The sequence below is a fragment of the Silurus meridionalis genome, chromosome 19 (assembly GCF_014805685.1).
Source record: "Silurus meridionalis isolate SWU-2019-XX chromosome 19, ASM1480568v1, whole genome shotgun sequence".
In the NCBI taxonomy this organism is placed as follows: domain Eukaryota; kingdom Metazoa; phylum Chordata; class Actinopteri; order Siluriformes; family Siluridae; genus Silurus; species Silurus meridionalis.
In genome coordinates this window covers 15,368,753-15,393,155 of record NC_060902.1, presented here as the reverse complement: position 1 = coordinate 15,393,155, position 24,403 = coordinate 15,368,753, and the positions used below count along the sequence as shown (strand labels likewise).

Sequence of the window (24,403 nt, the reverse complement as noted above, 5' to 3'; positions counted from 1 at the left end):
TCGCATCCTACACCCTGCACAAGTGCACAAGGTAGGGTAGTAGATAATGGCTTCTACACCCGTTATAGTGCACTAGATATTCAATGTAGGACGCAGCCGCAGCGTCCCCGTTACACACGGCTGAATGCCAAATAGCTGTGTACTTCCTGTACAACTGCACTACAAAGGGTGTGAAAGATTCACCGCGATGCGCACTAAATAGGGCTCTGTGTGTTTATTCGGGATGCGCCCTGAAATTCAGGACCACGGTCAGCGCCCATAGCCGCTTTCTTTTTTTTCCTCATCTTCTTTCTTTTTTTTTTCTCGGAAGTGGCCATCGCTGGTTGTCAATCGCCAAAGAGCAGCTGGAAAAGCAGAGAGAAAGAAAGACAAGACGGAAAAGAAAGTATATTTATTCGGGGTGGAAAAGCATAAAAAAATATTTGAAACAGTATAATTAGATTATAAAAGCGAACACTGGGGAAACAAAGAAAAGAAGAAAAAAAAAGAAAAGCAAAAGCAACAGTTACTCAGGGCGACTCCACAGGCTGTCGAGAAACAGGTTCCTGGAGCAATACTCATGGAGTGAAGTTTGAAGCTTTTGATGGCACCTCGGGTTGTCGCACTTCCCCGCGTCCCAGCGGCTCTCCTGTGACTTGACGACCCCGGCGCTTCTCCACTTTGCCTTTAACTTCAAAACCACTATGCTAGATCCGTCTTCGAGCGAGGAGGAGGACGAGGTGGTGGAAGAAGAGCCCAAGACGACGGCCGCGGCGGCTCCAAAGGCCGTCGCGAGTGCGCGCGCCTCGACTGGCCGCTCCGGCCAGAGCGCGGGCGGCTTGCAGCCCAGCTGCGGCGGCCACGCGCGGCCAACGAGCCCCGGACCCGCGGCCGCCGGCGACAAGGAGCCGGACGACGTGGAGAAGCTGCAGAGGGAGGAAGAGGAGAGGAAGAAGCGGCTGCAGCTTTACGTGTTCGTCATGCGCTGCATCGCGTACCCGTTCAACGCCAAGCAGCCAACGGACATGGCGAGGCGGCAGCAGAAGGTAAGAGAACGACGCGAAGGTAAAGGGTCACAAAACAACGAAAGAAAATGCAGCTGAATCCTAAAAACCAGTTTCCTATTGACTTAACTTTTCACCACTGGCCTCAAAACACGTATAAAAGTACACGACGACTATAAAAGCATCAAAATATCCGCTTAATTTACTTTGTAAATGTTTTTAGGATTGAAAAATTGTAAACACTTTAGGGTGGAAAAACATCCTGTAGACACGTAGAACCTTTATAACTGCTTACAGGTGGGAGTAGAACCGTTATAACTGCTTACAGGGGAGGGGAAACACCCTAAAGCTTTTTGAATGCATAAATGAGGTGAAACACTATCCTCTAAATACCCTGAAACCTTATGACTGCTTATAAAAATGTTAGTGAAACATCATAAACCCTATCAAAGCATTATAAATGTTTATAAGCGTTTAGAGGAACCACCTAAACCCAATCAAAGCTTTATGACTGCTTATAAAAATGTTAGGGGAACATCCTAAACCCTTCAAAACCTTATACATGCTTATACAATGTAAGGGGAACACCCTAAACCCTTAAAGCTTTATAAGTGCTCATAGAAAGGGGTTGGGGAAGCAACATTAACCCTTCAAAGTCATATAAATGCTTATGAAAGGAGTTAGAGGAACATCCTCTGTGGTAATAAAGCCTTAAATACTTATAAAAGGTGTGAAAATTCATAGAACTATACCAAAGCCTTACAAATGCTTGTGTGGAAAAACATCCTTTACCATCTGAGCAAAGCTCTGCAGCAGCAACCAGTTGCTTTCATACCTCACTTTATGTCCTTCATTCTGACATTTAGAGAGATTTTCAGGGGAAAAAAAAGTCAATCGCACAGATTATTTTTCGCCAACAAAATCCTGACCCCTGTGGCTTCATCAGTCCTTTCAGCGTATCGATCTCGTCAGGGTTGGGTGTTGTAATCAGATAAAGCATAATTAAACCTTTCCACCCCAATGATTATGGTTAGGGAAGCACACGAATCTAGGATGCGATCCGATTTTCCAGGTCCCGCTTGTATATGCTGGTCGTGAACAGATTTTTTGGATTGATTTTAGAACAAAAATAGTGGATATTTCTTCATTATTTTGTTTGCATTTAAATGTCAAGCGCATAAGTTCTATGGGGAATGACACGCCCTGAACCTGGACCGGCAATTAATGACCTGAGGTTTATTGTTTTAATATTAATTGTTCGTTTGGTGACTCGTCCTCTTGCAGTGCCTTTCCTTTCCGTTCGAGAACTTCTCGCTACACGTGTTGGTAAGGTCTCAATTGTATAATTGTGTGCATCGAAGTGATGGGATCCCATCTGCTGAAAGCAAATCTGGTCGGCTGCTCGATGCTAAACCCGGTGAGAGTGTAGATAATGGAGTAAATGGGATGGGCTGTGATGGGCTTGGAACTATTGATCAGGCAGATGTTTAAAAGTGTTGCTTTCATATCTTAAACATGTTCAAGGGAACTGAATAGTAGATTCAAAACTTTATTTCCAAATAGATTGGAAATGTTTTTTTTTTAATCTGTAATAAATGGCCTGCGTTTACCCTAAAGCCATTAGCGATAATTGCCTTCGGTGAGAGAAACTGGAGACAACGCAATACTCCATCTATACAGACTTCTGATGAGATCTGCGATGATGAAAGCGAACTCAATAGGAGCTGCAGATCTAAGTAGAGTGCCATTATCTTCTATCAGGACCAAGTTCATTTATTTAGAGCTTATCAATGATGTAGTCATTTGCACGTCCCCCAAGTGCGACCAGTCCCTCCTGCTGGATCTTATCCAACAAATCACGCGACACACAACCCAAACGTTTAACTCGGAGAAAACAAGGCCAGTTCTCAGAGGCTCACCGCTCACCTGGGAGTCTTGCTGGTGCTGGCTTGTTTTCTTGACAGTTTCGTCTTGGGGAAATAAAACGAGTCCCTGTGGGACCTGCTGAGTCGGGGGATTTGTTTGAGAGGGGGCTATGTAGTTGAAGAAGCTGCCTTGGTCATGTCTGTCAGATTTATTTCATTTTATCGGTCTGATCGGATTTTTGGGGGGGTGTCAAAATCTACAGTCGAAAGCTGAAATTAGGACGCCGTAAATGGTGTAACAGGCTTCAGAATGTCAGAATCGACTCCGTATCTCGATTTTAGAGTGCCTTCTGGATAATGTAGTCTTTTCAGGTACATCCCTAGTCTCTAGCCTCTAGCTAGTCTTTGGTAAAAACGGAGCTGCCTCCAGCTAAACCATTAAAATAAACGCCTATAAGAGAATCAATCCATCAGAGGATCTCCTGCTAAAACCGAGTCGGTTCATGTTTTCTTTTTTCCATTCATACCTTAGAGTCTATAGCAGTGTTTTTTTCAATTTATGGCATAAAGTCTATGAGGCATTGAATCTGTTGCTGGTTTTCTAACTGACGTTTGAAGACAACTCGTGTCCATGTATAAAATTTCCTTGATGCATTTCAGCCCCTTTGAAGATCATCATCCCAGCTAACAAGATGCTCAAATGTTACATGACCATCACACCTATATGTCCTTTATCTCATTCTCCTCTAAGCAGTTCCTGTCCGTCCTGATCATCCAGGTTGAGGACATTGTTGTAATGTTGGAACAGGTTTGTACGTCTTAGTTGGAGTGAGAGGAATTTGTAATGCTACAGCATACAAATACATCCTAGGCGATTGTTTGCTTCCAGGTTTTGCAACAGTTCTGCAACAGTTTAGGGAAGAACTATTGTGCACATGGGCGTGAAGGCCAGGTTTCAGCAAACATTTGGTCATCTAGTGTATCGATATCATTAGCAGATTCTCCAGACCTTCTGTAGTTGCAGGAAGGTGATCATGAATGTACACGGAGGACCATACGTGAACTTTTGATGTTTTCCTTCACCATTTGAACCAGTATTATTGTTTAAGATGACTTCTCTTCTCTTCTCTTCTCTTCTCTTCTCTTCTCTTCTCTTCTCTTCTCTTCTCTTCTCTTCTCTTCTCTTCTCTTCTCTTCTCTTCTCTTCTCTTCTCTTCTCTTCTCTTCTCTTGGAAGTCCACAAAGGACCATACGTAAACTTCTGGTGTTCTCCTCTTGTTTTTATTTTCTCCATCATTTGAACAAGTATCATTGCTCAAACTGACTTAGTGTCAGTGGAACATGTTTGCTTTGTGTCATTAGTGCTTAATCCCACAATGTCCTTTGTGTTGAATGGAACCTTGTAATGCCTCTTAAAATGTTTCATTTCCACCACAAAAGCAACAGTTCCTTGGCTAAGACAATTAATTATGTGCTATAAACCAGCTGGTGTGGAACTGGCATGGGGGAGTATAAGGGGTATTGGGGGTGGGGTTATTTTGTCATGCTTCACTTTGCATGACTGGGGACTTGCGTTAGGGATTGCGAAGAAAAACGGTTCCTACCAAAATTCTAGAATTTATTTCAAGAAAGTGAACGTTTTTGTTTGCTAATGCTAATTAACCTTCCAGGAATCGAAGAAATATTGATTTCAGTTCTATCCCAGGACCAATCCCAAATTAATCTGTTTATACGGCATGTCCACCATAGAAATCACTGTGCACGAAGTTACCATAGTAACAATAGTATTTTTAAATTGCCGGTTTGATAAAATAACTTATAGTACCAATCAGATTAGAGAATTCGTAGCATTTCTGGCACTTTTTTTGTTTTCTTTTCTCCTGAAGAAGGTCACAGGATTTTCCGTTTATCTGAGCGGAATTGAATCCAAAATATCATTTTATTCTGATCTTTCCTTCTATGATTAGAATCCAGTCTAACGTACAAAATGGAGCCAGTGGCCGTTTATTATCTTTTTGATGAGATATGCTAATCAGCCAACTTCAGAGAGGACAAGTCGATCACGAAGACGCAAACCGGAGCCAGAAATCTCCGAGAATATTGAAGGATTCAGAAGCTTCCATAGAACAACAGGGTTCTAGTGTGAATGAGAGGGACAAACATCTGTGTGCTGTTTCTCCATGATAAACCTGCTCCCTCCCTCCCCCTACACACAAGCTCTTCTGAGAATAAAGCCATGAGAGAGAGAAACAGAGAGATAGAAAGAGAGAGAGAGAGAGAGAGGGAGAGAGAGGAAGGAAAAGAATAAAGCTGAAAAGAAGCTTGATGTGATTATAGTGATATAATGGCTGTGATGCCTGCCGCAATTTGTCAATCTTCTGTTTTATACTATTAAACGTCTCTTCTCTTCTCTTCTCTTCTCTTCTCTTCTCTTCTCTTCTCTTCTCTTTTCTTCTCTTCTCTTCTCATTGTCTCTTCTCTTCTTTCATTTTTCTTTTCTTCTTAAATTTTTCTCTTCTCTCTCTTCTCTTCTCTTCTCTTCTCTTCTCTTCTCTTCTCTTCTCTTCTCTTCTCATTGTCTCTTCTCTTCTCTTCTGTCATTTTCTTTCTCTTCTCTTTCTTCTCTTCTCTTCTCTTCTGTCATTTTCTTTCTCTTCTCTTTTCTTCTCTTCTCTTCTCTTCTCTTCTCTCTTCTCTTCTCTTCTCTTCTCTTCTCTCATTGTCTCTTCTCTTCTCTTCTCTTCTTCTCTTCTCTTCTCTTCTCTTCTCTTCTCTTCTCTTTTCTTCTCTCTTCTTCTTCTCTTCTCTTTTCTTCTCTTCTTTTCTTCTTAAATTTTTCTCTTCTCTCTCTCTCTTATTGTCTCTTCTCTTATTGTCTCTTCTCTTCTTTATTTTTATCTCCTTTCTTTTCTTCTTAAATTTTTCTCTTCTCTTCTTTCATTTTCTCTTCTCTTCTCTTCTTTTCTTCTCTCTTCTCTTCTCTTCTCTTCTCTTCTCTTCTCTCTCTCTCTCTCTCTCTCTCTCATTGTCTCTTCTCTCTCTCTCTCATTGTCTCTTCTCTTCTCTTCTATGATTTTTTCTTCTCTCTCTCTTCTTCTCTCTTCTCTTATTGTCTCTTCTCTTATTGTCTCTTCTCTTCTTTATTTTTTCTCCTTTCTTTTCTTCTTTAATTTTCTCTTCTCTTCTCTTCTCTTCTCTTCTCTTCTCTTCTTTTCTCTTTGCAGTTAAAAAAACAAATATGTATAAAAAAAAAAAAAGGAAACCGTATGATTTTTTTTAATGCAATAAAATGTAACAGTCAGTGTCTTTAATATTATTTATAAATATAATTGAAGGCATTATTGTTATGCTTGGCTTCATTAAAGTTAAAGTTCCTCTCGATGCCTAACCAGTATGAATAATGTTCATATAACGTTCGTATTTAAATCTGTCTTTACAGCACGTGACGGAAAACGAGTCTCAAGTCATTGATTCGTGTCTCGTTGCGGGTTTTTTTGGATGGTTACAGTGGAGATTAGCTGAGAGAGAATTCTGATAAGAAGCTTAATAAGTTAATAAGCTGTCGCGCTCAGTGTCCTTCACCGGATCCACCGTCACCGTGACCAGGATCAGGCGCTTAATGAAGACGAATGAAATCAGATTTCTTTATCGATCTGAATTGCTGTCTCTAATTAGGAGGCGATGGAACAATCAGGAAGGTAAAAACGTTTGCAAAATTTGTTGCATTTTGGATAAAAAACGCTGAAAGAAAAAAGTGTTGTATATTGTTAATACAGTGCAGATAAAAGGAAACAGTTGAGAAGATTCGCACAGCTGCTTTGTGTGTGTCGTATCATAAAAAATCACAGCTCAGAGCAATAAAAGTGCGACAGTAAACAGTCGGACTGTTGTTTATGGGAAAACCCCACAACAGGTTCTTCAAATGTGTCTGCTTCAAACAGGAACAGTGTCTCAAAACTCACTTCAAGCAGCAAACCCTGAGACACGTGAAATCTTGGGAATGAAAATCAGCATGCCTTCTGATCTGATTCACCAAAACAGAAGCCTTTATGCAGGAAATGTGTTCATTGCTGTGGAATCTCGACTCTCGAATTGTCTATTCCAATTGGCCGAAAGGTGTTGATTCGTTGTCTGTCATATGAGCAGCTACATCATGTCATGGTGGAATCTGTACAAAACCTTACCTAGGAACAAGAAAAAAGTATGGCTGCTCCCATTAGAGGTCGCCACAGCAGATCATCTGTCTCCATATCACTCTGTCTTTAACATCTGTGTCTTTCAAACTAACCACCTGCTTGTCTTCCCTCACCACATCCATACACTTCCCCTGAAAATCGTATCTTTAACTGTGTCACTCAAGCTCCGCCTCCTGTCTTTTTGTCACTGCAGGAACAGGAAGTTAAACCCACTAATAATGCTTTGAAATGCTTTTGTATATGTGTACCAGGGACGTTCATCTTCATAACAGAGGCCATTGCGATTCGCATCTCGAAGCGTAGCCAACGATACGATACAATAAAGATACACATGAATCGGTTAACAATGCGATGCTATACGATTCGCCCCATGACGACGCAGTGGGATTCGATTTCCATTCGATTCAGCGCAATTGGATGCTACAGTATGCAATTCAGACAGCAAATCATACATTTACTTAAGTGCCGACTGACTTCAATATGTATGTCATTTAAATATGTTAAATACGGTGTATCGTGACACAAATGCCAACTTGTAATTGGTGCACATTTTTGTGAATTGAAGCATGACATTGTTAATTTCTATGCTGATGCACATATACATATATATTGTACACTGAAAACACTTTCCTTTCCTTTCCTTTCCTTTCCTTTCCTTTCCTTTCCTTTCCTTTCCTTTCCTTTCCTTTCCTTTCCTTTCCTTTCCTTTTTTACTCACCTAGCAACAGTAACCAGGCATAGGCGTGGCTTGATCTAAACTCTGATCTGAAATATTGCATTATTACATTGGTTGCCTTGTGACGGCCATATGTATTTGTTTTGCTAGTGCGTAGCGCATCTGTTTGTGCTGCTGCGTGTTCATTCACACTTTCACACACACACACACACACACACACACACAGACACACAATCTTTGTATGTCTCTCACACGCACATGCACACACAGACACACAGACACACACACACACACACACACACACACACACACACACACACACACACACACACACACTCGGACGACAAAGGCCATGTGTCTCAGAGCAGTGCCAGTCAGGAACCGCCTACTATTTGCTTTCTATTTATCATCTCTCTCTCTCTCTCACACACACACACACACACACACACACACACACACACACACACACATATACTGAGGCTCTAATTAGTATAATTATTGCCACACTCTTTCATCCCTCTCCCTATCCCCTTCCCACCCACACACCCACACACACACACACACACACACACACACACACACACACACACACACACACACACACACACACAGACACAGACACACACACACACACACACACACACTTTCTACTTTATATACTCTATATTTCTGAGATATTTATAGCAACCGGTGTATTTACGTAGAATATTGATGACACTCCGAAACCCAGAAAAGGTTGCATTTGTATTTTTTTTTCCATTCAAAGTAAAGAAATGTCCCTGAACATTGTAAAATACACACACACACACACACACACACACACACACACACACACACACACTAATACGAGGAGAGTGTAATTACTCTAATTACTTGCTAGGTGTCTGCTTTTGCTTAGCAGAATTGGTAATGATAAAGCCGTATTTAGGTAACGCAGGTCTGTGTTTTTCTTCACCCACCTGATTTCACCTCGGCAACTAATAAACAGTCCATTACTTTTATAAACAAAATATTAAAATAGAAACGAGGAATATCAATACCTAAAACTTCATAAAAGGTTCATACGGTTGTTTATACCGCTGAATTTGGACAAGTTTGAATGTAGGACCTGATTCACACCCGAATCTCATGTTTTACTGCTCAAACCCTGACAGAAAACATTGACATAACAAAAATAACATTTTATATATGATGTTTCTCCATTATTCCCCACATATAAAGGCTCTGGCATGGAGGAGTTGGTGTTGATCTCAGATGTTGAGCTTATTTAGGAGCTCCTGGTTGCACAACCCCAAACTGACTGTAAAAGACTGTAGATAGGACATTACTCATAATCACACACTCCGGTGGTCATGATATTTCTCACATTCTGGTGTTCTGAAGTTTAAATGATTAATAATCACACTCTTGGTGTCACCCAAATTAGGAAGGGTTCCACTTTTTGAATCTGGTTCCTCTCAAGGTTTCTTCCTCATAACATCTAAGGGAGTTTTTGATTACCACAGTCGCTCAGACTCATTCATCAGGGGGGTCAAAACACATCACCTCCTGCAATTTCATCATCGCAGAGAAACATGGCTGAGCCTGAAAAGCATATCACATGCACTGTATAGTATGCACAAAGGTTTGTAGACACCTGACCATAAGATTTGTATGTGCTTTTCTAACATCCACGTTTAGACCTTATTTGTTCTAATGTAATAATAATCTCCAATCTTCTGGGAAGATGTAGGTGAGGAAGCCTGGGGTGCAGTCAGCGTTCCAATTCATCAGGTTCAATAGGGTTGGATTGCTAGAGCAGGGGAATCAAGATCCTCCACTCCAAACCATGTAAAGCATATCTTCATGGAGCTGGCTTTGTGCACACGGGCATAATCATGCTGGAACAAGCTTGGGTCCGCTCGTTTAAGTAAAAGAAAAAATTCATGCCACAGCAGCCAAAGACATCCCGTAAAAAAAAGATGTGTGCCTTCAACTTTGTAGTAACAGTTTGGGGAAGAACCAAATATCAGGTGTCTGAATACTTTTGTCCATGTGGTATAGATATTTGATTAGGACATAGCCATTCTAATAATTCTGCTCATTAAATATTCAAAATGTATTAATTAAGCTTGTCTATAAAATAGCATTAAGAGCTGAGCGTTTCAAATTCACTCACCCGGACCGAGTGCATTCGGGGTAAAAACACTGCTCTACGTTAACCGAATAATGCTGATCTCAGTATGGTGGCAGGGTCCGTATGGAGAGTGGTGTGACACACCAGTTCACCGTGACCCATGCTGCACTTAAGGCCTTTTATAAACCCAGCCTAAACGAGAGTGGGAGGGAGGAAGGACGGAGCGGACATGTGCATTTAAGAACATCGACTCACACAATAATAGTCAGTTTTGGTAAATGAGTTGTGATCAAGTCTCTGTCTGTACATTGTGTTATTCCTGCTTTGCCACATAGTTCTTTCTGATGTCTATTTACATGCTCAAGAGAACCTGAAAAATATATGACGTGATAGAGCAGAGAAATAGAGCAGAGACATTACAGCTCAAGACCTTAGAATCTAATATTTGTTATTTGTCTGCCAGTTTTTTACTTTCTTTTATGTTACCTCTGTCTGTCTGTCTGTCTGTCTGTCTGTCTGTCTGTCTGTCTGTCTGTCTGTCTGTCTGTCTATCTATCTATCTATCTATCTATCTATCTATCTATCTATCTATCTATCTATCTATCTATCTATCTATCTATCTATCTTTCTGTCTGTCTGTCTATTTGTCTGTCTGTTCTGAATGTTCAAAAACACATCCAGATTTTCTGGTTTGTATGAGAGACGCCTGGCATTCGGCATCAGTTCAATATAACTAAACTTTTTAGGATGTCTGTCTGTCTGTCTGTCCATCTGTCCGTCTGTCTGTCCGTCCGTCCGTCTGTCTGTGTTCAGATCTATTACAAATTTATGTCCTGATGCGCTATTGAACAAAACCATGCTTAGGAACTATTTTATTAATCCTGAATATGTATTTCCGTGAGCTGATATTCTCAATTTAGATTTCGATCGAATTTGATTATATAATAAATTATATAATTAATAATATTTAAATATTATTATGTAAAATATTAAATAATTTATTTAACTAACCTTAACCCTAACCCAAAAAAGGGTTTATTAAAAAGACATGTCTGAGGTATGTAAGAAATGAACTAAATCTATTTATATGGATGTGGGTGTGGGTGTGGGTGTGGGTGTTGGTGTGTCGGTGTGGGTGTAAAAGCGAAGCAGAAAGTAAAAGAATGAAGACATCCATTGCATACAATAGCAGAATGTCAATGTTTCATACTTTACATTATGGCTTGGGGACAGAGAGAGAGAGAGGTAAAGATAGAGAAAGAGATAGAACACAGAAGTCTCTGTGGATTCCAGGAGGTATGAGAGAATTTAGAATCGATTTAATAGAGAAAAATCATACCGTACAACAAACAAACAAATAAATACATACATACATACATACATACATACATACATACATACATACATAAATAAATAAATACGGAAGAAATAATTGTGAATAAATGAAAAATAAAAAAAATAAAAAAAATTTTTGTGATGCCAGACTAACTCATGGCTCCCCCAGATGTGTGCATACAGATGTGCTCTGTGCGTGACTCACTAGCACGCATGATGCAAAGTCATTATGGTTGAGTACAGCCTTTTGCACATCTGTGCAAATATATTAGAATCATCCAGAGCCTGGAAGATTCACACACACACACACACACACACACACACACACACACACACACACACACACACACATATGTAACTTGAGGGTGTATATGCATACTTATAACCATATACATACACACAATGCACAGCTATAAGAACATGGTCATATGTGGCTACATTCTATACACAACTCACACACACACACACACACACACACACACAAACACAAACACAAACACACACACACACAAAGGAAGGCTTCCATTGTGCCTGTCAGCAGTAAGCTTCACTCTGGTTTCTTTCTTCATGGATGGCAGCTTTAACAATTCTGTCAACCATCAACTCCCCACACAGAATATAACAAAGCAGAGACAGAAAAAAAAAGAAAGAGAAAGAAAGAATGAGTGAGAGAAAAAGAGAGACAGACAGAGACAGAGAGATGTTCATGCTACATACAGTATGCACATGGCTCATACCTAATTTATTATACAGCACTGCTCACTGATGCAGTTCCTAGAGAATAGAATTCCAGTAGCATTACAAAAGTATTCACCCCGTAAACTTTTCTATATTTTGTATTCAAGCTTAACATGATGCTACCACCACCATGCTTCACATTAGAATGGTACGTTCGCTGTAATGATTAGCTTTTTGTACTCCCTACTTATCTGATATATGGATATGGTATCAAAAGTTTCGAGACTATCTTTGTTTATTTAAAAAAACACTTTATTTATCTACGTTTACACACCATCAACTTCAGAATAGTCCACTTGCACAGCAATACAACTCTCCCAGTGTTCCTGCCACGTCATGTCAAACGTCTTTGTGGCAGATCTGCACGAAAAATGGACTTGCTGTCCGTGATGAAATCATAGACGTGGTAACGCACGTGGTCAGAATGCACCATTAGTCTTGAAACTTTATGATATCACCTCATATAAATCTATATATACTTTTTAAAAAGATTCAAAGTAAAGCTCAAATAACAGAAGAATAACACCATCTACACCATGTTTGACCAATGGCGTGGTATGCTTTGGAACATGAGCAATTCCTTTCCTTCTCCATATCCTTCTCTTTCCATAGAGGGAATTTCTTCACCTCAAGCTTTTTGGTTTCTAATGAGGCCATGCTCTCACCAAGCATACAACCCACACAACCCATATACACACACACACACACACACACACACACACACACACACACATACACACACACACACACACACACACACACACACACACACACTGTATTTGCACATTGTATGCCTCCTCCTGTGCACAAAAGCTATGTATTTTAACTCAACCTGACCTCACTTAATGAGTCGAATCTTCCGTAGAGTGCATTATTTCAATTTTCCGTCTAACTTAATCCAAAATACGCACAGTGCATTAATAAAACTCGTCTGGAGACTCTTTTATTTTTTTATTAAGCGTTTTATCTTTTTTTGCCGAGAGAAAGCAATCCATTAATACAATTGGAAAGTAATGAATGTAGAGTACCGAAGTCAACAAGTTGATTTTATTAATAAAATTGAAAAAAATTGAGTAGGTGCAGTCCAAGGATGTCTTGGAAATGGACAGAATTCTATTACACAGATGTGTATTGTGTTCTGCAGGGAATAACATCTGAGGAGTCCACTTGTAATCTTATTTTACTGCTGAAAGGGTACAACTCTTCATCTGAGAATCATTTTGACCTCTATCAGTGCTTTTTCTCTTTCTGTGTGTGTGTGTGTTTGTGTGTGTGTGTGTGTGTGTGTGTGTAGGTGTGTGTGTGTGTGTGTTGGTGAATGAGAGAAAAAATAAATCCCCCAGACGTCTGTGCTCACCTGTCAAAAATAACAGAGTGTAATGCTTCACAGAGTGTGAAGATGTCCAAAGAGGATACATCGAGACAGAACTTTACATTAAGGATTAATAAAAAAAAAAAAAGAAAAACGGAGAATAACACAAAGACGAGCGATTTTGGATGAATTTAGCTCTTTGAAATACAAACCATTTCCACCATTTATTTCGATGCTGATTAAATAGGGTTTTTTGAAAACGAGACACATCAGAAACGATATGTCATTTATAACACTTACATATCCTTATGACCAACACTCCATAGTAAAGATACTTAAAGATGAGTAGTGCTTTGGAAGGAGGAGGATATAGTGGGTATGAGCAGAGCACTGTGAGGAAACACAGTTGTTTTTTTGTTGTTGTTTTTTTACAAAGGTTTAGCAGAAGAAACAAAGGAACGGTACAGTAACAATAAGCACTTGTTGGGAGGATACTGTGTGGTAGAGAATACAGTTTTATAGGAATTACAGGTAGCATGCAATGCCCTGTTGTTATAAATAAATGCACTTTGTAGGGTGGGTACATTATGAGGTAAAGCTCTTTGTAGGGAGGATACATTATGAGGTAAAGCACTTTGTAGGGTGGGTACATTATGAGGTAAAGCACTTTGTAGGGAGGATACATTATGAGGTAAAGCACTTTGTAGGGAGGATACATTATGAGGTAAAGCACTTTGTAGGGTGGGTACATTATGAGGTAAAGCACTTTGTAGGGAGGATACAATATGAGGTAATGCACTTTGTAGGGAGGATACATTATGAGGTAAAGCACTTTGTAGGGTGAGTACATTATGAGGTAAAGCACTTTGTAGGGAGGATACAATATGAGGTAATGCACTTTGTAGGGAGGATACATTATGAGGTAAAGCACTTTGTAGGGTGAGTACATTATGAGGTAAAGCACTTTGTAGGGAGGACACAATATGAGGTAATGCACTTTGTAGGGAGGATACATTATGAGGTAATGCACTTTGTAGGGAGGATACATTATGAGGTAAAGCACTTTGTAGGGAGGATACAATATGAGGTAATGCACTTTGTAGGGAGAATACATTATGAGGTAAAGCACTTTGTAGGGTGAGTACATTATGAGGTAAAGCACTTTGTAGGGAGGATACAATATGAGGTAATGCACTTTGTAGGGAGGATACATTATGAGGTAAAGCACTTTGTAGGGTGAGTACATTATGAGGTAAAGCACTTTGTAGGGTGAGTACATTATGAGGTAAAGCACTTTGTAGGGAGGATACATTATGAGGTAAATCACTTTGTAGGGTGGATACATTATGAGGTAAAGCACTTTGTAGGGAGGATACAATATGAGGTAAAGCACTTTGTAGGGTGGATACATTATGGGGTAAAGCACTTTGTAGGGTGGATACATTATGGGGTAAAGCAATTTGTAGGGAGGATACATTATGAGGTAAAGCACTTTGTAGGGTGGGTACATTATGGGGTAAAGCACTTTGTAGGGTGGATACATTATGGGGTAAAGCAATTTGTAGGGAGGATACATTATGAGGTAAAGCACTTTGTAGGTGGATACATTATGAGGTAAAGCACTTTGTAGGGTGGATACATTATGAGGTAAAGCAATTTGTAGGGAGGATACATTATGAGGTAAAGCACTTTGTAGGGTGGATACATTATGAGGTAAAGCACTTTGTAGGGTGGATACATTATGAGGTAAAGCACTTTGTAGGGTGGATACATTATGAGGTAAAGCAATTTGTAGGGAGGATACATTATGAGGTAAAGCACTTTGTAGGGTGGATACATTATGAGGTAAAGCACTTTGTAGGGTGGATACATTATGAGGTAAAGCACTTTGTAGGGTGGGTAAAATTATGAGGTAAAGTACTTTGTAGGGAGGATACATTATGAGGTAAAGCACTTTGTAGGGTGGGTACATTATGAGGTAAAGTACTTTGTAGGGAGGATACATTATGAGGTAAAGCACTTTGTAGAGTGGATTCATTATGAGGAAGTGCACTGTGTACAGAGGAAACACTTAAGAAAGTGCACTATGTAGAGAGGATACACGTTATATTACGGAAAAATAATCCAGTTTGATTATTTATTGCTCAAAAAGCGCAATTTGCAGTCAGTACACAGTAAATTTACAGACACACCACTCTGCAGGCTTTATAAGGAGAGAAAGAAAAGGCAGAGCATTTAATCATGAGTACACTCTCTCCTCTCTCACCAGCACTCTCCGTGAAATTAAAGTTTTATGGGATTAGAAATGGATCATGTGACGAAAAATTGCTCCTGAAAATGGAGATATTTATAACAGGACAAAAAAAACAGCAGGAGGACCTAAATCACTCACATTTACCCTGAAGCTCTTTTCAAGAATAGAATGTCCAGAAGATACATGAAAATAGAAACACACACACACACACACACACACACACACACACACACACACACACACACACACACACACTCAGTTCCTTTAAAGGAAGTAAAACGTAATTGAGCATTTCTGTACATTCTGATTGGTCAGAAGGTTTTAATCTATACTATGTCTGACCATATATAGTATAGTGTATAGAAATGTGCTCATTCACGATACACTGTTGTTTCTATAGTAACAAAAAAATCACAGAGATTGTACAGAGTCACATAAAAATTACTTACATATATAAATTACACATACAACTTCCTTGGAGCACTTTTGATAGATACTGACCACTGCAGACCAGGAACAACCCACAAGAGCTGCAGTTATTGAGATGCTCTGACCCAGTCGTCTAGACGTCACAATTTGTAAAAACTCGTTCAAATCCTTACGCTTGCCCATTTTTCCTGTTTCTAACACCTCAACTTTGAGGACAAAATGTTCAGTTGCTGCCTAATAAATAAAATTTTACCCACTGACAGGTGCCACGATGAAGAGATAATCATTGTTATTCATTCACCGGTCGATGTTACGATGGTTCAACTTACGATGACAAATCCGATATGACAAAATGTACAAAATAATTTGAGTTGAAATGTTCACACGTGACCCGGCAGTCGTCCACGTGCCCAATGCCCGATGTATAGTTTGTACAGTGCAATACTATAAATTATTTTAAACGAATGATAACCACATCATGTGCGTGCAAGCTGATTAATCACGTAAGCGATCGCCATCCTGAGTTCCGAAATATGTCGTTTAGTCATGAATCCAGGTGTTAAATTTTTCCATTTCCTCTCCAATGCATTTTGTTTCCTCATTTGTGCGCACACTATGAAGAATTCACGGCTAATTAACCGTAGCAGCTCAGAAATCAGAACTTTGCCGATCATTAAATGCCAAGCATCTGCTTCGTTACTGCTTTAACAGTACGGTAAAGAGATTTAAACTAGCTGTGTTTGATTTCTTTCCACAATTCGTTCATCTAACCTGTGAATTTAGAGGCTAGGTCTGATATACTGGTTTGGCTTCTGTCATGTGGCCACTGTGTGAAAATGTGTGTGTGTGTGTGTGTGTGTGTGTGTATGTGTGTGATAGTAAATTACTATCCATGAGTTGTCTGTTTCTATAGTAACGCAAAGCCAGGCAGGTGTGAGGTAGATCTCGGGGTGAATGAGCCTGTGTGTGTGTGTGTGTGTGTGTGTGTGTGTGTGTGTGTGTGTGTGTGTGTGTGTGTGTGTGTGTGTGTGTGTGTAGGGTTTTAATATTAGCTAATATTAAGACCCAGAAAGCAAAGCTGAATTGTGGTGAAAATAATGAGCTTCACCATATTTAAATACGCATTTGCTTCTCGCTTTTCCTTTCCTGAGTATGAAACCCTAACCATGCAGCGTTTGACAGATAGACAGATAGACAGCAAGGGATGGAAAAGAGAGAATCATTACGCTTATTCATTCCTGGCTGCATTTCTCATCTGGAGGCAATAAAATTCACTGAGCTGCTTCCTAAGCTACATGAAGTTAGCAAAAAGGCTTCAAATGGAGTCAAGGAATTGTTTCAGGATTACATGGGTATTCCGGGTAGCTCGGCATTGTGTATTAAATTCATACTTTGACGATTCTTAAGTCGATGTCTGTCTGCCGCATGTGTAGTCAGTGTTGGGTTGCCAGGAACAACAAAAAAAACATCTGATGTATTTTCCTTTGCTAAGAGAAGTGAAACCCGATTTATGAAAAAAAGACTGATCTAGTACCTAGCCTACACTATTGAATAATATAATATATATATATATATATATATATATATATATATATATATATATATATATATATATATATTTATTTTTTTTAAATTAACATAATTTACGGTACTTGCCAATAGCGATTAATCAACCGATCATTTTTAAGATGGTTAATAGATAAAAACAAACAAACCTAATTTATCCATGTAATATAGTACTGAAATGTATTACAAAAAAAAAAATGTATAATAAAACTACCGAATCATGAAAATGTGCTAAATAAAACAAATATGAATATATTCATTAATAAATATAATTATCCCCATGCATCGTGCGCTCTCTGTGCAGCGTGCAATCTCTCGTAATGACAGCAGACCTTTCAGCAGCAACGGACGCAAGCTGGAAAAACTATCTGTATGGATTTTTGCCGATAGTTCAAGCAATCAACTCAGTGCTGATTAATGGGTCAACATCTATACATAATATGCAATATACAATATATACGTAAATGTAGTTAGCAAGCTAGCTTGTCGTGGTGAAGCTTCATCTTATGCTTAATTGCTAACTAGCAAAAGATTGTCACATGTTCACAGCTAGTCGTGTCTAGTAGGAAATTTGCATCACATCCAGAACCCGGTCAGAACATACATGTGGAGGAAGAGATTTCCCCTATAATGCGCCATTTCTGTTTTTAAGATAAGATTGGGTGGGGCTTCGTTAAATCAGAGTTTAGTTCAGTACGCCACATGGACACCTGCAGGATCTGGAAGAAAATCTACAGACTGCCCTAAGATTTTTATCAAGATTAAAACAAATGAAGTGGAAGTGGGAAGTGGGAGCATAGTTGGTTAGATTTCTGACCAGAATGTCATGAGTTCAATTCCCAGCCCTAACAAGCTGCCATCACTTGGCCCCTGAGCAAGACTTTAAGCTGCTCAGTGGTAAAATTGAGATTATTTTGAAGGCAAATGCTGTAAATATAAACCTGGTTGTTTCTCAGTACAGTTGGAATTGGAATGGTCTGTAGAGGTAGCTAGACATTCTATTCTGGACACGCCCCTTCAAATTTTGCAGAGAAAGTGACCGGGAAAAGATAGTGGTCAAAAGATTATTTTTTTGACACTCATCTCGATCTGGCTATTTCAGAAACGACTCATCTCGGGTTTCTCCCTGTTGCGTTGATGGCGGATGACTGGCTTGCTGCCGCCGCCCTGCTGCTCTTTAATACACGGGGGGGGGTCGAGACATCCTTCAGAGCTCGCTATGGCAGAAAGCTCGAGAGGGAGGGGATTTAATTGTTGTGGTCACCACATTAGCAACTTATCTTTTTATAGTCATTACGCGAGTCAGCATGAGAGTAATGGACCTAATGCAGCAGCCGGGAAACCATGGGAGGAGATGCGGCCTGAGGGAAGATGCTAGTGAGAGAAAGAGAGAGAAAGGGAGGGAGAGAGGGATAGAGAGACAGATTTTGGTGAACTTTTTTTGCGTCTTTTTGCAGAGATTCTGAGGAGAGACAATCCATATGCATTAGGAAACAGATTTACTAGACAAGCAGATGGTAAGGGAGGGGGACGTACTTGTCCATACATGCTAACGCACACTGGCACATCAAAGGCTTAGTGTTTGTTGAATTTGCATTACAAAGGATTATTGAGCTACAATGTCGTTTGTCATTTCATCACCTGGTGAATTAAAGCAGGCGAATGTTGAGCTTAGCATTCATTGTGTGCAGGTGTGTGTGTGTGTGTGTGTGTATGTGTGTGTGTGTGTGTGTGTGTGTGTGTGTGTGTGTGTGTGTGTGTGTAAAGCACCCGATCATTAAGATGTACCAAACGACTCAAAAGTTAATACGATCCGGTGTTAATACCCTAGAAACATGCAGTTTCTCAGTGAGAATTTTTCCTTTTCTTTTTTTATGAATCAAATAATAGATCAAAAAATCCCACTAAAAAGAAACGACTAAAAGTCGACGTGTCATTTTTTTCCACTCACATTGGTATATCTCTAACAAGGTTGGCATTTGAACAAGGACAACCCAAATCTAACCAAAGCATTTGAAGAAGGTTGAGTCGCTCCAAGATCATTCCTCACGCAACACTGCACCACTATTACTTCATTCAATTGGTCACATTTGATTTATTTTCCATTTCATAGGATTACATTTAATGATCAGAGAGATTAAAAAGACGGCTGATATAATATACAACTGGTGATGCTTAAAGAAGGAATTACATCTTTATCGCGGACTGGTAGAAAACATAAGCTACCGGTTTTTATTATTTATTTAACAATATGCACTTTGGGGTATTTTGGTGTCTTTAGTGCAAAGCCGGTCTGTGTTCATTGCGTTCGTTCGTTTATTGGGGGGTGTTTTTTTTTCATTCGCAATCGAAGAATGACACGTGAACATCCACAAATAAGAGAAAATTTGTTATGTATTAATTTTCTTCATTCGCTTAATGGCACAAGGTAGTTGTAGTTATTAAAATTTCACATTACCAAATATGATCGAAGCTCTAAAGTGCTCAATATTTCCAATCTAACATCCTAACCTGAAACTCAAAGGGAGGTCTTTTCTGAAGAAATGTCCATTCTGGAGCTGTTTGAGCAAATGATCTATAATATTCAATTCAGTTCGATTCGATTCAACTCAATTCAATTCATTTTTATCTGTAGAGCACTTTTAACAATGGGCATTGTCTCAAAGCAGCATTACAGAGATGAACTGGGTATAACGTTATAAAGAATGTATAAGTTTGGTTCCTATAAGTTTGTTCTTTATAAGGTTGTCCCTAATAAGCGAGCCAGTGGCAACTATGGCGAGGAAAATCTCCCTGTGATGGCATGGGCAAGAAACCTTGGAAGAACCAGACTCTAAAAGAGAACCTCATCTGGGTGGCACCGAATGTCCATTCATTACAGTTCCATCATTGTTGAGGTGTTCAGTTAAAGGTGCTTAAATGTAAAACTGTTCATGCAACATGTCCTGAGCCATTGTAGTAGACTGTAGATAATAATTTCCAGTGCAAATCTATTTGTAAAGTTCTTAAGTTGCTCAGTAAATTGCTCAGTAACTGTTGATGTGAAACCATCCTCAGCTGCAGTCTTTAATTGAAAACAACTTTATGGACAGGAACACTGGTCAGTCAAACTTCTGGACGACTGGAAAAGATGATATATATAATATAGAGCAACATATATTTAAAGTTCGCAGACAGTCTAGTAGAACATGGTGCAGGAGGCGGGGCAGGGGGGCAGTACAGGGCAGGGACTGGGGTGTGGCAGTGTTGTTCTGCAATGAGTGTTTAAAGATATTGTTCATGGCATAACATGGTGTAGACTTGCGTGGGACTCCCATCTCATGTCGCTCTTTTGTTGTTGCATTTTAAAAGCACAAAGTGATCCATATAAACTTGTAAAGCCAGAATGTTGGAGAAAGGCCATGGATTACGTGCTGGCCGATCTGGAATTTGCATCCGGGTTGTTCAAGAGTCCACCAAGACACAACGACGCAACTGGTTTTTCATTTTCGAAACCAAAAAATTAATAAAAGCAACATACACAAGATTCAAGATGTTTAGATTCGTCACAAACCTAGTTATATGCAGGACACAACAATGCAGGAAATGAAAACAAGCGCCGAATATCTTTGTACTACATACTTTTCCTGTTTCTAGGTTACGTAAACAGGAAAAGCTGCCGAGGGAACGACCGTTTATTGCCGTAATAACTCCTGTGATAACAGAAGCTGGGTTCTGGAGCATTCCACCGCACTAAATGTAACTAGAAATGGTAAAAACTTATTCCTCGTCGTGTCAGGACATTGGTGCATCACACCACTTCATTGCTGATTAATTTTTTTGCATAAAAGCACGCCCTGAAGTGTTTCTTTTTTTGCACCGAATGGGCGCAAATGAAGTATTCAGAATAAAATAAGTGTTCTCACTCCTGGCACACTGAGCCCATCATTAAATTTTTTTTCCCCCTGCTTTTTTCACTTAGGCTTAACACAACCCTGCACGATTATAATTACATCCATTCTGCTTTTTGCCGCACAATACCGCGGGTATTATGTCTCCCGAAAGCTTTGCATTATAATGACCACCATTCCGCACTAGACACTTTTTTTCTGGATTTCGCTTTCGATCTAACGTGGAACGATGACTGTAACTCTTTTAAGCGCTCACCAGTGCAACGCGGAGCCCACACCGAATGTGCGGCTGCACGTGCACGTGAGTCAGCGCCACTGTGAGAGGGCGAAAACTAGAAGAAATAGTGGTCTTCGTCAGGCACGGTCTCTCGCAGTGGGATGTAAAGGTCGAAATATCCTCCCGATTTGATTTTTCGATGGAGTGTGGCTTCGAGACTAGCGTGGATCGTGTATTCTTTCAGCAACTCCTCACATGTCGAACCGTTCGCTACGAAACGTAAATAACTCAACCCAGTCCAAGATCTGCACAAGTCACTCGTTCAACATCATGCAGTGACCTTGATTGTTCATTAAGCTTCTCATAGGTTCAGGGTTGATCCAGAGTCATATATTAAAGCCATTTCCTACGCAGAGCTCGTAGACCAGCAGGGGTGGAGGTGGCAGGGTGTTTTTTTTGTTTGGGTGAGGGTTATTTACCTCACACTTGTCTCACTTGGGACCAGGATCTTAATCTGAAAAGCTCACCCGCCCCCCCCACCCTCCACCCCTTTTTTGAAACAGTTTTGACAAACAGAGCAACCACTGCTTTAGGCAAATAACAGAGGGCAGTATGAAATCTGTAATTACTAATTTTCTTGACTCTATTATTAGGTTAGAGACATGGTCACTTCTCAGCATGCTTGTAATTTGTACGCTTGGAATGCTCAGAAAAGCAGCAAGGTGCTTTGGCGGGTTTCATTGCTCCCCCTTCGGCCTCGGTTCGGCAAGAGAGATGAAGAAAAAACGCGTTCCATTAAGATAATTATAGTCTAAATTCAGGATTGATGAAAGTATATCAAAAGTAAAAGTTTTGCTACAGTCATTTTTAAATTTGATATTCAATTCTCTTGTCTTTTCTTGTCTTCTCTTCTTCTCTCCTCTCCTCTTCAGATCAGCAAACAGCACCTTCAGGTAGTAAAAGATCGCTTCCAGGCCTTCTTGAACGGAGAGACGCAGATCGTAGCAGACGAGGCATTCATCAATGCTGTCCAGAGCTATTACGAGGTAAGCATACATCCCCTGCTATGGGATATCTGCACTGACTCAATGCTCGTCACTCTCATACAAAGATTCTAGCCATCTTTCACTTCAACCAAAAGACCCAAAACTGTTCTGGCATCACAACGCTCCTGTACACAGCTTCATGAACTATGCTTGATATGGTTTGGAGTGGAAGATCTGCTATAGAGCTTCAACCCTATTGAACACCTTTGGGTTTAAATTGGATCGCTGACTGCACCCCAGAGCCTCCTCATCTCACCTACATCAATATTTTACTTTACTTAATCTCTATAAATTTCCACAAAATCTAGTGGAACATCTTCTTAGAAGAATGGGGGTTAACAGCAAACAGGGACTAAATGTGGAATGGGATGTAAAAAAAAGGTGTATGTATGAATAGTGTATGTAGAATTAATATTTTTTCAACCAAATTGCACATAGTAACAGATGGTCAGTAATTTAAGGCAGTCCATATTGACCATTAAATGGTAAATTTATTGTAAAACATTTCAAAGTATTGGATTTCTTAGTGTGCCTTTTCCTTCTGAGAGTCTAATTGGCGCCACTGCTGGGCCCTTGAGGAAGACCCTTAACCTCAACTGCTCGTGTTGATGTGTGGATAGGGGCGTCTGCCAAATGTCATAGATGTAAAGGATTCTGGCAAATGCCACTACATGCACAATCATGTAAAATATAGTCAAAAAGTGTTCCTGTTCTTCAAACACCTGACTCGAGCAGGTAAACTGGACAAGGGTGATTTTTTTTTTTTTTAGGTTAATCAGCTTAACCCTGGTGGCAGTTCAGACCGACGGGGGACAAATAATCAGTGAAATGGCCAAGCGTTCACAAAGGCAGCAATTCAATTAATCTTTTTTTTAGAATGCACACAAGATGTTCCACATCACCTTTATCGGTTTAGTCAAATAAAAATAGAGCGAGTGTAATAGTGAGAAAAATATTGGGGGGAAAAAAACTTTAGGATAGAAAAAGCAAGAGGTGAACCTTAATTACATATGCTACATTAGATTTGAATAAATTCAGACTCTCTTCTTGGACATTTGATACATTTACACTGTTTTTTTTACAATGAATTTAGGAACAACAAGAGGCTTTAAAAAAGAAAAAAAAGATGAAAAAAGCACAATTAAGCATTGTAAAAAGATATTAGGAGGTCAGGGCTAAGTCCTCACTGCACAGCACAAGAGGCATAAAAAGCTCTGGCCCAAAGAGAGAGTTCCATAAAACAAAGAAAGCGAGGAAGAGCAAAAAAAAAAAAGATGGATAAGAGATGTATGTCAAACCCAGAGGTGCAGAATAAAGAACATCCATTCATCTTTGTCTGTTTTAACATCGAGGTAAGGTCTCCTGCTATGTGTTTCGGCGAGTAGCAGAACAGGCTGCGAGCAGCTTTCAGCTGATGTGAAGCAGTGCCATGTCCATGCTGAGAAACGGCTTCACTCGAAGTGAGGAAAAAGAGCTCCAGATTGGGGGGAAACACTGCAATCAGCAGCGTAGTGATTGAAGTGAGTTTCGAAAGTGGAATGCATGCTGCAATAAAGATAGAGCTTCACGTGTGGCAATTCCCATTGTGGTTCTCTCAAAAAAGAAACAATTTTAGTTTTTTCAGAATTGCCTGCTTTCTGTGTATTGTGAAAAATTAATATAATAAATCTGAGGTGGGAATTTAGACCAGGCAAAAATAATCAGACTGCAGAAACACCTCGTTCGCAGCTTCGCTTTTCTTTCAAACAAAAATGGCAAACGGTGTCCAGCCCCCGAAATG

The 24,403-nt window shown here is 39.8% G+C and overlaps 1 protein-coding gene across 12 annotated transcripts in view; it reads left to right on the top strand.

The window, feature by feature from the left end:
* The first annotated feature begins 218 nt into the window (after positions 1–218).
* cadpsa (Ca2+-dependent activator protein for secretion a) overlaps positions 219–24,403 on the top strand; it is a 110,066-nt gene continuing 85,881 nt past the window's right edge. For 11 of the 12 annotated variants that reach the window (XM_046875478.1, XM_046875474.1, XM_046875477.1 and 8 more), the window contains exons 1-2: positions 311–1,025; positions 22,510–22,623. In XM_046875478.1, the coding sequence (XP_046731434.1) occupies positions 684–1,025; positions 22,510–22,623 (456 nt within the window). In that variant the 5' untranslated portion in view covers positions 311–683. Of the gene's footprint in view, positions 1,026–22,509; positions 22,624–24,403 lie in introns of all 12 variants that reach the window. The other variant, XM_046875466.1, reaches the window with a different exon arrangement.